A 16,416-nucleotide genomic window follows, 5' to 3' on the forward strand; every position below is an offset into this window, starting at 1 on the left:
CGTCCCTCACCAAAGACTCCTGAGCAAACTTAGCAGTCATGGAATAAGAGGAGAGGTTCTCTTATGGATCAGTAACTGGTTAAAGAACAGAAAGCAGAGCACAGGAATAAATGGTAAATTCCCCCAATGGAGAACGTGCAGAATGTTTCCCAATGTGCGGTCTCACAGGGATCTGTACTGCAACCAATGCTTTTCAACTTATTCATAAATGATCTGGAATTAGGAGTGAGCAGTGCAGTGGCCAAGTTTGTTGACGACACCAAATTATTTAAGATTGTTAAAACAAAAAAAGGTTACGAGAAGCTCCAAAAGGATCTCTCCAAACTGGGAGAATAGCAGATACAGTTCAATCAAAATGGCAAATGGCAAATACAGTTCAACCTAAGCAAGTATAAAGTGATGCACACTGGGGCAAAAAAATCCCAGCTTCAAGTATAAGCTGGTGGGATCTGAGCTAGTGGTAACTGATCAAGAAAGAGATCTTGGGGTTGTGGTGGAAAGCTTGATGAAAATGTCAACCCAGTGTGCAGTGGCTGTGAAAAAGGCAAATTCCATGTAATGAAAATTAAAAAAGGAATTGAAGATAAAACTGCCAAGATCATACTCCCTTTATACAAATTTATGGTGTGACCACACTTAGAATATTGTGTACAGTTCTGGTCACTGCACCCTAAAAAATGATATTATAGAGCTGGAAAAAGTGCAGAAAATGGCATCTAAAGTGATCAAGAGGCTACAGCAACTCCCCTATGAGGAAAGGTTACAGCAGTTCGAGTGGTGTAGTGGCTAGATTGTTAGACTGGGAGCCAGGAGATCCGAGTTCTAGTCCCCACTCAGCCATGGAAGCTCACTGGGTGACTTTGGGCCAGTCACAGACTCTCAGCCCAACGTACCTCACAGGGGTGTTGTTGTGAGGATAAAATGGAGAGGAGGAGGATAATGTAAGCCGCCTTGGGTTCCTTCCAAGAGGAAAAAAGGTGGGATATAAATGAAATAAATAAATAAATAAATAAATAAGGGGGGACATGACAGATGTATACAAAACAATGCACGGTGTATAGAAAGTGGATAGCGATACATTTTTCTCCCTCTTGCATAATACTAGAACTCAGGGTCATCCCATGAAGCTGATTGGTGGGAGAAAAGGAAGTACTTCTTCAGACAGTGCAAAGTTACACTATGGAATTCATTTCCACAAGACGTAGTGATGGCCAACAATTTGGATGGCTTTAAAAGACAAATTGGACAAATTAATGGAGGAGAAGGCTATTGATGGCTACTAGTCTTGGTGGCTATCTCCTACCTCTAGTATCAGAGGTATGTAAGGCAGGGTGACCAGCCAGATGGGCGATTAATAAATTTAATAAATAAATAAATAAATAAATACACCAGTTTCTGCGGAACACTTGTGGGATAGTGCTGTTACACTCATGTCCTGCTTGTGGGCTTCCCATGGGGGCTGGTTGGCCACTGTGTGAACAGAATGTTTGGTAAGATCCAGCATGGCTCTTCTCATGTTCTTAAGATGTCTGAATAAAAACTGAAAGGTGTACACTGTTTACTAAGTGGTCTTTTCTCTGAACAAGCTATTCCTACTATGAGTTTACAATTATACAAAATATGGAAGTTCCTTTTACTGTTGTAATGTTCCCGAGCTATAAACTGTTGGCTCAAAGCTTGGGATTATATTTTCAATTTTTTTGCTTTTGACACTACCTTGCAAATGTTTGATATTACTGTATGGCACTATCTTCATACCGAATCTAGACTTAAAATACTACAAGCGCTGTTTTATTTCAAGTTTTTATGACAAATTACATTAGATTCATCAGGTGAATACCACCAAATTCATATTACCATGAGTGTCTTAAGTTCCGTTTTTTATTTCCTTAGCTAGTTTTGCAAAAATGGGATTAATAGATTAATGCCCACCAGAGAGAAAAACATGGCTATCACCCCCAACCCCCAAATATGGGTTGAATTAGTGATGAGAGGACCAGAGATGATTGGGTTTGCTGAAATTCTCTGAACTTTACTTCAAAGCTTGGTTCACCTCACTCCCATTCTCATTTGTCACCTGTTTTTTTATTTGTTCGAATGGGAAGAGTTGTACATTTTTCAAGTACACATTTTGCAAATGTGAACACAAGTTCAGGAATTTGAGAACGTTGTCAGACAACATGCACTCCTGCTCGCGTTTGTTTCGGGTTGCGAACAGGGCATTTTTGAGTGATTTGCGAACTCAAACTAAATTCTCATATATGCCTAAGTTCGCTGCAGTGTGCCAAGGGCACAGTACCTGTGCATGGAGGAAACCCAGTGGGGCATAACAGATCCTGATTCTCCCCTCTGGGTCATATGTACATGAGCAATTAGTAAGCAGGCCATTATGGAGGTCTAGGAGTGCTTCCCATATACATGTCCAGCCTGGCCCCTTCTACCTGGTTTACATTCTCTGAGTGAGCAGAAGTGGGAAAGGCTAGATGGGGATATTTATAAGCATTTATAAGCATCCCTGTAGTATCTTGGCATGATATCTGTGCCATAGACTAAGGGAGAAAACAGGTTTCTCTTCTATAATACTCTATTGGGATTCCTCTAGACCTGCTATAGTCCATGCTATATTTATTTATAGCCCACTACACAATATTAATTGCAATATAATTCTTAACATTTGCCCCTAAGATTCGATGTGTGAAATCATGAGCAGGAAGGGTGAACACAATCTGAGGTTCCAAACACATTATATCATGGCATTTCAAATAAACCTAGCCTTAGACCACAGACTATATAGAATGTGATCTATGGGCAGCTAGAGGGTTTCTATATAGAACAGCCAGCGGCTGGTGAAATCCTGCATCCAGGTTTCTGCAATGGACACAGGTGTTGCAAAGAGAAGGAGAAAAGCATGCAATCCCATCTGTTAAGTAGGCTGGGAAGGACAACAAACTTGATCCAGTGCTTCCCACATGGCAGGTTACTGGTAGTCGAATCTAAATTTGGGATCAGTGGACCTATTCCACTCTGTTATTCCTCCATGGTTCCTTTGTCACTGGTTTCCCTATAGCCTTCTGCCAAAAAAATGAATATTTCTCCAACATTAATTTCAGAATTTGTACAGAATTTGTTCATTCACTTTGCTTGCCACGCTTTCATCGATTTTTTTTCCAGTCCTTTGATTTTTTTTGTTTCTTTTTCCTCTCTGCATAAGGACTCCAGCACTAATTTTATATCAAAAAGAGCCAGTTTTTCCGCAAATTTGCTGTAGTAGTCCTGAATATTTATGGAAATGAATGTGAATAGAGGGAATCTCTCTCTCTCTCTCTCTCTCTCTCTGTGTGTGTGTGTGTGTTTGCTCTAGCAGAATACAGCCTGTAGAATGAATAGATTTCCCCTAGTTCTCTGATAGTGAAAGATTATTGGAATTTTTCAAACACTGGTACTTCTCACATCCAGAGTCCAGCTCTATGGCCATTCCTTGGCAAAATGTGAACATATTCTTGAAATATAATATATCTGAAACCATAAGGTGCAATAAAGACTCATGGCAAGCTAAAGAAATAAATCACAGATATCTAATACTTCTGTGTGCTTAAGCGTATAACTGAATTTCTAATTGTGTTCACCGCAAGAGGAAAAAAGGTGGGATATAAATGTAATAATAATAATAATAATAATCTAAAATACATGCAGGAGCACTGAAATGCTCAGAAGCATCAATAACAGTGAGGGGGAAAAAGACTGTGGAAACTGGGGGATAGTTCTGTGCCAACTCTTTGCAATTTCTGAAAATCTATTCTGGAATAATTGCAGGTTTCTTGATCATTAGTGCCAATTCACAGGGGAGGGAAGATCATGAATTCGGGTGAGAACCATGAACTGATGAGAAATTAGGTTAGGGAGCAGTCTGCAATCTTCCTTATTTTAAAGGCTTTCACAAGTGTTGATCTGCTATTTGGAGCTGAAGAACTATAGCTCTTGCTGGACTGAGTCCAGCTCACTACTTCTTCCATATTCCTATCTCAAAGCAGCTGACTGATGCTGTAAGAGGCTTCTGCTCTCATAACTTCATAGACTGTAAATGCAATAATGTATTCAATAAGGGAATCTGCACATATTACCTTGTTGTAACAGAAACAAAGAGTCCTAAACATTAATTGGTGGTATTCGTTTTGTGGGCCAGCATCCACTTTTTCAGGTGAATGAAGTGGTCTCTAAGGGGAGAAGTGCAAGGAGGACCTATGTGTACACATACATGCCTAGTTGGGGCTCAAACCCATGGAAGATCATGCCACAGTGTATTTCTTAGTCTTAAAATGTCATCTGCCCAGTGGAGGCTGGTGGGTCTTATGTCAGTGGGGGTGAATTCACTCTGGGTTTCCGTCAGAACCAGTCAGAAGTCTAAAGGAGCTATCCAAGGTACTTCACCCATTCTTGGGATAGGATTCAGCACTTTGGATAGCTCCCTTGGAGTTCTGATTGGATCTGACTGAAATCCAGAGCATATTCACTGCCCCACTGACATTGGAGCCACCAACCTCCACTGCATCTGCCTCTTTGTTATAAGATATGCAGCGACATGAGCTCTTGCAGGTTTCCTTGTGGGGACCATTGTTATTTACTTACTTACTTATTGTTATTGCACTTTTAAATCACCCAAATCTCAAGTTCCCTGGGTAGTGTATAAATAACATTAAAAACCTAAAAATATAAACAAGAATAAGAACATAACATAAAAAATTGAAGCCAACAGCAAAGAGTTAAAACACTACACTGAATAAAGCCAAAATAAAACCAGCAGCAGAGTAAAAGTGCAATGATCTGAAAGCACTAAAACAGTTCTTAAAATGCCTTGGAGAATAAAAAGGTCTTCACCTGACACTGAAAAGAACAAAATGTAGGCATCAGGGGAGGGCATTCCACAGATAGGGTGCCATCAAAGGCCCTCTCTCTTGTACCACCTGCCTCGCCTCATTTGGTAGGGAACCTGGAGGAGAGCCTCAGATGATAACCAGCCACTAAGGACAAATACAGGAGGAGGAGAAATATAGGCCGATATGCTCCTTCAGTGTTCTGGCGCGCTTTAGTACAATCTGTTGTATATCATGATAAACACAACATTTTCAGGTTCTCCTTATCAGCTTGCATCCAATTATTAACTCATTCATCTTTTTCATTGTTAGCCTTCTCTCTTGTAAATGTCATTTTCAAACTTTCTAGTTCTAATTTGTGTAAAAATTACTTGGAGCAATTTGATATATACACCACCATATCTATACACTTACCATAGATATGGTAAGCCATATCTCAACATTTATTCAGTGTTATACTAATGGTACGATAAAGACAGAAAAATATGAGATAAATGCACACATGGAGTGGTAAATCTTTAGTCACCAATTTATATTTTGAAAATTCTGGCACTTCCAATGACTCAGTGCCCTTCCCTCCAAAGTCTATGTCAAACAGACTGTAAAGAAACATTAAATAATGTTCAATTAAAATTCTATGGTAGTCTTCTGAGATGCATGAATAAGGTGCCTGATGAACACATTTCAAAATAGGACTCAGATGGTTTGTACACAAATCTATTTCAATTAGTACTGTCTATATCTTTATAATGACACAAAAATGGGCATAATTCTAGCTATTTAAGAATTTTGAATTTTTAAATTTAAACTGATTTAAAAGAAGCGTTAAGCAGAAGATTAAACCTCTCCTGTTGAAATCAGTGGGACTTAAACGTGTTTAGCTCTGTCCACATTGTGCCCCATATGTTAATATATTTTCATAACAAATGAAACAAATTACACAACCGAAATATCTGAAAGCATTCGCCAGTTTATCTTTTCTTAAACATCAGGGTGATAATAACACAACAAAACTCCTGTCTTATACTTAAAACATCAGACGTAGTATTTGTATACTTGATACAGTAAGCAATAAATTATCGTGGTCTGCTTGCAGAATAAGAACATGGCAAATTAAATCTGAATCACAGGCATACAAATTACAAAATCACTGAATTTGCAATATTGGCCTCCTTGAGAAACTCACTTTATCAGTAGTTTTCGATACTTTTAAACTTTCCTCTACTCTGCCATAATGAAGTTTTAAAATATGGTCTTTACCCACAGCAATTCTGAAAGCTGCAGTCGCATATTACAGAACTCCACCCCCTATCTGTTTAAGAAGAATATTTCTTGTTGTTTGATATCATAACTGCATTTAGATGTTACAATAAACTGATTTATTGTGATGGAATGAGCCTAGCTTCCCCCTGGGTGCGTGTGCTCCCCTCCTCGCTCCTCCTCCAGCATGGAGGAGTTTCAGAAGCTTTTGCTTTTGTTTTTGATCAACTGTGGCTTGTTGTGTCATCCAAACCAAAAGACTGTCATTAAACTCAGCCCCTTTGTTTGAAACAAGCCAACTTCACACTATGGGTTATGATGAAGTTGACTTGTTTCAACAAACCACAGTTAAGATTAACCATAGTTTAATATTTGTATGACATGTGGTTAATCTAAAATGCAAGAGAAAGCTTCTGATCTCCTCCTTGTGGCTGCAGCAGAAGAGGACAGGAGGGGAGCCTGCAGGCCTAGCAGGAGGCTAGGCTTGTTCCTTCATGATAAACCATGGCTTATCATAACGTCTGAACATAGTACTTCTCGCTCTTTTTTATCCTCAGATAGAATTTTATTTTGAACAAACAAGATTAAGCAAGCACACATTTCTGATAAAAAAATTGTTATTTTCAATGCAGTGAAAGATACTATAAACAAGGTAGATTTTTTAAAAAAATATCTTGCCTACACTGACAAATGATGTCCACTTTTATTCTATTGCTTTTAATGGCATTCTAGTATGGAATCTTGTGTCAAAACAAAATAAAAGCACATACACAATGCATGAACACTTGTCAAGATAATCTGTTGGCACATACTACAGAATGAAATTTTGAGGAACACCACACTGATTATCTAGTATGTCTGAGATCTGGAAGACATGCTATCTTCTAAGGAAGATAAATATCATCGTCAATGTGATAGTCGAAACACTAGTAAAGGAGAGCAAAGGGTGCTGGAAAAATAAAACAGCAAGAAAAAAATGAAAGCCTAAATGTGAACAAGACAAAAAATCACAAAATAGTGATTTATACTTAGGCAAACACACACAGTCATTTGGGGAGCCAACAGCTACTGCACAGTGCAATACAACTAATTTGTGTGAGATCTAAATTATTACAGCACAAATAATACTTGCCCTCCCTCTCTCATTAACATTCTTTCAACCATGGCTTTCTAAAAAGGAAAAAAAAATGAATTCATAAAAACCTCATCATATAAGCCATGACAATAACACACAGTATCCAAATAAATTACAGGAATCTTAGATCTTATTGCCAAGTATGTTCAACTTTTGTTTTTCTTTGTAAAGCCATTGTTTTTACCTGTAAAATGTGACTTCCCAAATGTGACTCAAATACTTCAGTGGCAAGTGCACTGGGGCTTCTCCTGCGCTGGGCACCTATAACTGAATAAAAAAGCAATTATGTTGCAATCTCTGCACATTCAGTCACAATGCATCCCTGATCTGAGACCAATTTATTGTATGAATCAATTAAATATTTTATTCAATCTCCCATTTGAAAATAAATAAATAAATATTAAGCAAAACACTTGGGGGATTCCCACAGAGCTCAGCAGAACCCTAGTTTTCCACTTTCCCCTTGGTGTGCATTGGTGCATGCACAGCAGCACAGCACCACAACAGGCTGTTGCAGGGAATGAGAGATCTGTGTAAGGTCTCTGTATGTCTCCATATCCATGCCTAGATCTCCCTCTCTACTCAGTCAAGTTAGACGATGAGCTATGGACTGAACATAATTTGACTAAGCAGAGTAGGCAGGCTGGATGGGGATACCGAGTACACACAGATCTCCCATTCCTGTCCTGGGTAGATGTTTCTGTGCACACCTATGTGCAGATCCAAATGGGAAGTTGGAAAGAAAAAGGGCTCTATTGAGCTCTATGAAGATCCCTCTGCATCCAGGCAACGTGCCCATGCAGGGAAGAATCATACCTGTTAATGATTTTCAATGGCTTGAAACTGAATAGCAAATATTTGATTTTTTAAGGATTTAAAGTCATGATACTGAAGAGGTTTTTAAAAATGGGCCCCTAATAACATAGATCTTTTGATTAAAGAACTGCATCTCAGGGATCTTGGAATTATGTTGAGGACTGGACTGAGCTAATGAGAATATACAACAAGCTCAAGTAGCAGCATGAAAAATATTTTTCAAGTCCAAACATTTCTAAAATAAGCAGGGATGTCCCCAGACTTTAAAGGCCAAACTATATGTAACAGTAAATGTGCAGTTCGAGGTGAATCTTTTTTAACTTTAATAAATAGTAGCCACGACGCATTGGCATCAACAGTATGCTTAACCCTTTCTCCCACAAATGGCAGCTTCCCCCCATGCCATATAGCAGCAACGTGTGCGGTTTTGTCAGGACTGTGATGTAGGAGAACAGGTTAAAAAAAAACCCTTCCTCCCCTTGCTGAGGTGCTGATCCTGATACACCGATATCCCACAGCTGATAAAGCTAAAAAGGCAATCGTCACACAATACACCTCCTCTCTCTCTGTCTAAAGCCACTATAAAGGCTGCTCCCTCTTCCAAGTCAAGAGTATAACATATGATGCCCAGAGCAAATGAAGTAGCTGAGCAGAGCATGTTACTCTGCTAACCATCACAAGCACATATCTTCTCCTGGAAAAAAGGGCTATTTTCTTTCTAATTTCGCACATTCATTTCCTACATGTGATACATTTTCCTAAACTGTCTATTGGAATGTTTTAGAGAAAAACAATAATCAAAAGCAGTTCCAGCCAGACTGTACAAGCAACAATATTTCTAGGGGTGCAAGTAAAGAGGTGCAACCAGAGATGATGTGTAGATGAGGATCTCTTGCAATGTTAATGAAGATGAGAATATACAGCTCTCGCTACACACAGTCAGAAAGTTGTGCCTCCCCCTGGCAAGGCTGCAGCCCCATGCAGCATCCCCTTAGACACTGGAAGGAATCGGGATCCTGCTAAAATCACATGTCACCACACAGGGAAGGGTAGAAGATATCACAGGCAAAGCTTTCCATTTCATCTCCCTTGAATAGGGGTAGGCAAGCTGGTGCCTTCCAGATGTTTTAGACCACAACCCCCCATAATCCCTAACCAGTGGCCATGCTGGCAAGGGATTATAGGAGTTGTAGTCCAAGACATCTGGAGAGTGCTAGCTTGCCTACCCTTTCTCTAGATTGTAGAAGATATAGACCCTAAGCATGCTCGAGTAACATGGAGCTCCTACATATGTGGGCTTCCACATCAATGGAGAGGTATTTTTAAAGGAGTGGGATTTTTGTGGTAATTAAATTGCCTCCCTCTTGGCAATGACTACAGAAAACTTTCTGGCATGGAAGCTCCAAGTGTGCATCCTCATGCCTGCAAGAAATTGCTGGATCAAAGTGAGGTTTCTAGCTAGGATGACCATGTGTCCTGCTTTACAAAGAAGAGTCCTCTATTTGAAGGGCTGTCCAGTACAAGTCCAGTTTAAAGCAAAGACCTGTAAGAAGGGAGAGCATGGCCTTGAACTTGCCCATCAATGACAAGCACCAGGACAGCAGACTGAGCAAGCACCCAGATCACCTGGACACAATCTTCCTCATTATGATGAGATGTGATGTACTTCTATTTAAATTACAGTAATAATTTCCAAATTTGCTTCTATACATATACATTAGCAAATGAAAATTTTATGCAGATCTCTGTCCTCTTTTGTCCTCTTCTTTGGTGACACATTTCCTCTGTTTTGGCAGTGCCACCACATTTCTAGCTTCTGGAGTGCTAACCTCTAGTGAAACACATTACTGCCACCAAATGTTTTTGCAAGGTCTCTTAATTAATTTACCAATATATAGATCAATGATAACATGTGGTATTTAACAGGCAAACTCAAACATAAACATACGTTAATAAAGCAGCTGTTATTGTACATAGCGGCTTGTTGGTACCAGTCTGATTATCAATCAATTCAGTGAAAAGACATTTTAAAGCAATGATTTGTAAGTGCGTTCTGTGATATCAAACGTCAGATCTGATATCTGCACACAAAGACATATTACACCTACTGACAGGAGACAAGGGATATTGGTTTAGAAGTGTAACATTACGGATGTTACATGTAATTTCTTTGCAGGAAACATTGCTCTATTTATATTGAACAACAAATTTACTGCTGGAGTAAAGTAATACACAGAAAAATTAGAGATGGCAAATGCTACAAAACCAACACTTTGTGTCATCTTCATCTGCTCTTAGAAAGGAAATCAAGGTCATACATAAACCAGCTCAAAGAACATTTCCTTATGTTTTTGTACTTTATATAAGAGTATTTATTGAAATAATACCTAGGAAAATCAATAGATTTGTTTTAATGTCAGAATCACTCATTTCATGCATGGGCTGAACAGAAATGATGTCACAGTAGTACCTAGTTTCAAAGTAATCTCTTATTTTGTGGTTTTGCTCTGCAAGGTAATTTCCATTCTTGTGATCTTAAATCATTTTGCTATTTCTTGCTCCTGTCATTCATTTTCCCCAAAGATAAATTAACTTCTGCAATTTTGAGGGGGTTTGGTTAAGTGCAACACAACTTCACAGCATATTAAATTAGATTAAGCAGTGTTGCCAGAAACTGAAAAACAAATGACCTCCCTTCCTATTCAAGACCTTCCACCACAACCCAATCCACCATACCTAAGCATAAACAAACACAGTCAAATAAATCCTTTCTTCTTTTGGTTTGCTGAGAAAAGCTCCCAGCCCTCTTTCTTAGCTGCCTGTGGAAACTGCATGTTTGCTTAGGAAAGCTTTCGCTCTTCTGATACAGGAGTATCCTGGGCAGGTGGATAGGATTTTAACATCAAGTCAGAGTACTGTTATAGCATCAGACTACACTAGCTTGTAAAGCAAAGAGGCTTAAATCTGTTGTCTTGATTTTTTTTTTCATTCTGATCCCTAAGGTTCATGTTTATGACATTTGTAACATCTGCTACAAATGCTGAGGTAAGTCAGGCACAACCTTATTACTTCCAATCTAATGCTCCACTCATCCATAGGGCTTTTGTATGCTACAAGTATGTCAAGAACTGCTGGATCTACATGAAGCAGGATTCAATATATGTATTTCTCAGATTCACTGTCCATAAAGTATGTCATAGTTTTAAAAACTATTTAAAGCACCTTCCTTTTTATCACTGTCTGTCACTCTAGTATAGACCCTTCCCATCCAAAAAAATATATTACAGATGGGATGACATTGCTTCCACACATTTCTAATGCTTGTATGGTATGTTTAGTTTATTACATCTAAATAATGTCTTTTTATTTATGTTTAATTGAGAACCTTCATTCATTTTTTGAAACCTGCTCCTTCAGCATTTTGTCATTTTTACACTAGCGTTTATTTATTATTTATTTATATCAAAAATTTCTGGGCTACTTTCTGGCTCATAGGCCTGCAAAGTGGTATACAATCATATAAAATCACTAAATTAAAATAAATTCCAATTAATATGGGGAAGGTTTTTTGAGTTACATGTGGAATGATATGGTCCACTAAAAAAAATAGTGCAGGCCAGCAAAAAGACATGCTTGACATAACCCTTTTATTTATTTATAATTTATTTATAATTTATTTTCTATGTAACTATACATTTATCAAATTCTTACTTAATGATTTTACTTATAGATATGCAACACTTACTTGATACAAAACGAGCGGGAAAACTAAAGAAGAAGGATTGGGGGCAGGAGGGAGGGGGAAGCGTTTACTGTTTGTACTGTATTGGAAAATGAAATAAAATAAACTGTTAAAATTTAACCATGAAGGACTGTTTCACAATTCACACATTATATAGAGAATGTACAGGGGTAATGTAGATCTGAGAGCAGAGGGAAGTAGAGAGAGACACAGAAAATAGCCAGGATATGGAGACAGCAGAGAAGGAAAGACGATGGAACAGACAAAAATTAAATCAGCTGGGAAGTTATCTGAAAAGGGGAAATCAAGGGAAAGCGTGGAAATGTAACTACTGGCATGGCACCAAGCAGTGATGTACTAAATGGCTGTGATGGAGATGCAAACAAAGACATCGCATTTCAACCAATACCCCCAGCCTTACCTTGTCATAAATTATCACAACTTTGCTCTCTCCTCCTTCCCCCTTGATGTATGACATACTTTTTGATGAGCCATAAAGACAGTTATGTCATCTGCTTCTTGTCCATTATAACATTTGGCTTTGTTTTTGTAATAGTATATAAGAGTGCCTTCCGTTTGCCAAGAAAACAATCAAGCAACCCTTGATTGGAAGCCATACAAATGGCCCATTATATAGCAGGCTGCAATATGTGTTTTACTATGCGAGAGGTGTGGTAAACATCTCGTATGCCTCCATCATCTTCAGAAGGCAGCAAACATCCACCACCTTGTTTTTGTACTCAGTGTGGGCTTTGAGGTAGCACTCTTTCAGGTGAAATTGTACCCTCACCCACCTGATTGTCTAACTGCATACTAGTTCATTGAATTGCGCTGCCATTGTTTTACTTTTAATTCACAGCTTTCACGTAATCACAGAGTCAGAAGAGTCCAAAAGGCCATCTAGTTAATTCCTTACTGCAAGACAGGACTATCAATCCATCAGCCCCTCACCACACCCCCACCATCCACCTATGTAACTGAGGCCACAATAAGCAGTTGTTATTCTCTGCTGGAACAACAACAAAAAAGGTGGGGACAAGGGAGGTTTTGCCTCTGCTGTAACTAAAATAAGGTTGTTGGTTATAAACAATGTTTTTACAAGATATTTTTGCTTACAGATGGTTATGATAAATCAGCAGTGTGACAGAGATTAATGTGGTGGCTAGTGTTATGGAATGGATTGGGCCTGGACATGGAAATGCAAAGTTTAAATTTATATTGTGGTATGAAGCTCCATTACACTGTATGCAAAGTATCACAGCCTTTAGTTATAGATTAATCTGAAACAACTGCCATTCCCTTGTTTATAGCCCTCTGTAAGGCCTCAGGTCTGAACCAAGCTATTAGTAGTTTTAGAGGGGGGCTTAGATGCTTTCTGACTTTGGTTCAGTTGGCAGGCTGTTTTCCCTAACAGGCCTCTTGATTTACCAGGATGAGTCAAAGGTCGATAGTGCGGCCTCAGCACATTCCATACTAACGAGCTGGGGTGTCTTATCAAGATGTGCCTGGGAAGCAAAGTTTGTTTGCCTTAAAGCTGCAGGTGTCTGTGGTGGGAAAGTTCTGGTTGTTTCCCTTCTGACCAAGCACTGTTAGTCTATACTGGGAATGAACACTAATTAACGCTTGCTGCTGTCATGCTGCCTCAATGCTAACATGTATGGTATAAAACCCATTTTACCCCATGGCTCTAGGTTCAGAGAAGCTGTCTGATCCAACCATTGGCTACGCCCCTGTGCTGATTGTACTCAATAAAGTACTCCTTGTAAGAAAATCTGTATCTGATTTATCACTATCTTGGCACCTCTAAATTAATAGTTTGAAGCCTACTGCAGGGGCAATACATCCTCCTCATTAACAAAAATTATTAATTCACAAACTTGGAGAAGGGTTTGTGTGTGTGTGTGTGGTGGGGGGGAGGGGGGAGACCACTTAAACATTCTTCAACTAGTGTTAAGGGGTATGTGATTTCATTCCAGCCTTATTTATCTCGCAAGGTGGTTAGTATGATAAATACAAAAGAATCTCAAAGCAAATTAGTACACTTACTAATATACCCAGAGTATCTGGTAATTACCAAATTACACAATTGTACACAACAGTATAATTATTTCCATATTTTGGTGTAAGAAACTACTTTGATCCAAAGGTGTAGAAGAACACCGAGTGACAGAAACTGATCCCCAAATCCAGATAAATTCTTCTATTTGCACAAATTATTCTGTAAAACTTTGTACAAGCACTTTTCAAGAGCTTTTTAAAGCACACTGGGGTATACATGCTACTTTATCTTCCAAGTTTCTTATATGTAATGCAATCCCCACTATAATGTGGTGGTGCACTGGAAGAAAACCTCTCCTAACTTGCACAAGAGTTTAAGGAACAGCACTAATACAATTTCTCCTTCTGCTTACAGTTCTTTGGATCCACGTGTCTGCAAATTTTATTCATTTTCTGTTGAATTTACTTTAAAAATGCTTATAGTTATCCATTCTCCATCCAAAATACGTTTTTCAAGCAAACATACATCTCACTGGGAAATGAGCAAAACAGGAAAAACTGGAAACCAACAAAGTAAGGACAAAGTATTCATGTAATAATGAAATGTAATTCATGTAATGAAGCCGCTGGGGGCTATCATCAGGAGGTTTGGGGTGCGGTGTCATCAATATGCGGACGACACGGAGCTCTACCTCTCGTTCAAATCTTCACCAAGGTTGGCCATAGAATCCCTGTCTAAATGTCTGGTGACGGTGAGTGGCTGGATGGGGAGGAATAAGCTGAAGCTTATTTTACGAATCCCATAAAAGAAATGGAGTAGCACTCATAGTCAACAGTACTGGGAAAAGCAGTACTGGGGTACAATCTCAAAAACGATAGAATGATCTCAGTACGAATCCAAGGCAAACCATTCAACATCACAGTAATTCAAGTCTATGCCCCAACCACTGAGGCCGAAGAAGCTGAGGTTGATCGGTTCTATGAAGGCCTACAACACCTTCTAGAACTAACAACAAAAAAAGATGTCCTCTTCATCTTAGGGGATTGGAATGCTAAAGCAGGAAGTCAAGAAATCACCGGCATAACAGGCAAGCATGGCCTTGGTGTACAAAATGAAGCAGGACAAAGGCTAATAGACTTTTGCCAAGAAAACACGCTGATCATAGCAAACACTACTTTCCAATAGCACAAGAGGCGACTCTACACATGGACATCACCAGATGGTCAATATCGAAATAAGATTGATTATGTACTTTGCAGCCAAAGATGGAGAAGCTCAATACAGTCAGTAAAAACAAGACCTGGAGCTGACTGTGGCTCAGATCATGAGCTTGTTGTTGCAAAATTTCAGCTTAAATTGAAGAACATAGGAAAACCACTAAACCTTTCAGGTATGACCTAAATCATATCCCTTATGAATATACAGTGGAGGTGACGAATAGATTTAAGGGATTAGACCTGATAGACAGAGTGCCTGAGGAACTATGGACTGAGGTCCGTAACATTGTTCAGGAGGCAACAACTCAATCCATCCAAAGAAAAAGAAATGTAAGAAAGCAAAGTGGCTGTCTGATGAGGCTTTACAAGTAGCTGAGGAGAGAAGGGAAGCGAAAAGCAAGGGAGAACGGGGAAGATATATCCATCTGAATGCAGATTTCCAAAAATAGCAAGGAGAGACAAGAAGGCCTTCTTAAATGAACAATGCAAAGAAATCGAGGAAAACAACAGAATGGGAAAGACTAGAGATCTTTTCAATAAAATCGGAGATATCAAGGGTAGGGATGGGGGAGAATTTCTCCCCGAAACTTCGGGGGGCCGAGCGCCAATGTGTTCGGCCCCCCGAAGTTTCGGGGAAAAATTCTCTGCACCCCCCCGCCCCCCGCACCCTCCCGGGACGGGACATACCTTTCCCGAATGTCCCTCCCGGCGGCAGGTCCCGGCGGCGGTTCGGCAGGTCTTCAACAGGGGCAGAGGCGGCAGCCGGTCTTTCGACCGGCTGCCACCGCCGCCATTCCAATAAAAGTAAAAAAAACAACAACGCCCCCATGATAGGCTACGTGACGATTAACGTAGCCTATCACGGCTAGATCTGCAAAGTCAGCCGTGATAGGCTATGTTAATCGTCACGTAGCCTATCACGGGTGACTTTAAAAAAAAAAAAAAACGCGTACGCAAATGGCGGCCCCCATAGGGAGCCGCCATTCGCGTTCCTTATTTGGTCGCTGTAGTGTACGTAAAGATTACGTAGACTACGGCGAAAATAAGGGCAACGCTATTTGCGTTGCCCTTATTTTCGCCGTAGTCTACGTAAAGATAGACTACGTAGTAGCGAGGCGCCTCCTCCCCGGCCTGAATTTCGGCCGGGCGAGGCAGGAAGCCTCCCCCCTCGCCTGAACTTCGGGGGGAGCAGTGAAGCGCCTCCCCCCCACCGCGAAGCAAGCTGCGAGACCAGGTAAGTGGCTTTCGTGCACTCCTAATCAAATCACCAACATTCACTGGATCATGGAGAAAGCAAGAGAATTCCAGAAAAACGTCTATTTCTGCTTCATTGACTATGCTAAAGCCTTTGATTGTGTGGATCACAACAAACTATG

General features: G+C 39.7%; 1 protein-coding gene across 2 annotated transcripts in view; it reads right to left on the reverse strand.

Moving 5' to 3' along the window:
- The window catches only part of NPAS3 (neuronal PAS domain protein 3), a 1,104,842-nt gene that overhangs the window by 534,668 nt on the left and 553,758 nt on the right, over positions 1 to 16,416 (reverse strand). For both annotated transcript variants that reach the window (XM_084827207.1, XM_084827217.1), the window contains one exon: positions 7,451 to 7,533. In XM_084827207.1, coding sequence (XP_084683333.1) covers positions 7,451 to 7,533 — 83 coding nt within the window. The remainder of the gene's footprint in view (positions 1 to 7,450; positions 7,534 to 16,416) is intronic.

The sequence above is a fragment of the Heloderma suspectum genome, chromosome 1 (assembly GCF_057233095.1).
Source record: "Heloderma suspectum isolate Gila_16-S chromosome 1, 16-S_ref, whole genome shotgun sequence".
Lineage (NCBI taxonomy): Eukaryota > Metazoa > Chordata > Lepidosauria > Squamata > Helodermatidae > Heloderma > Heloderma suspectum.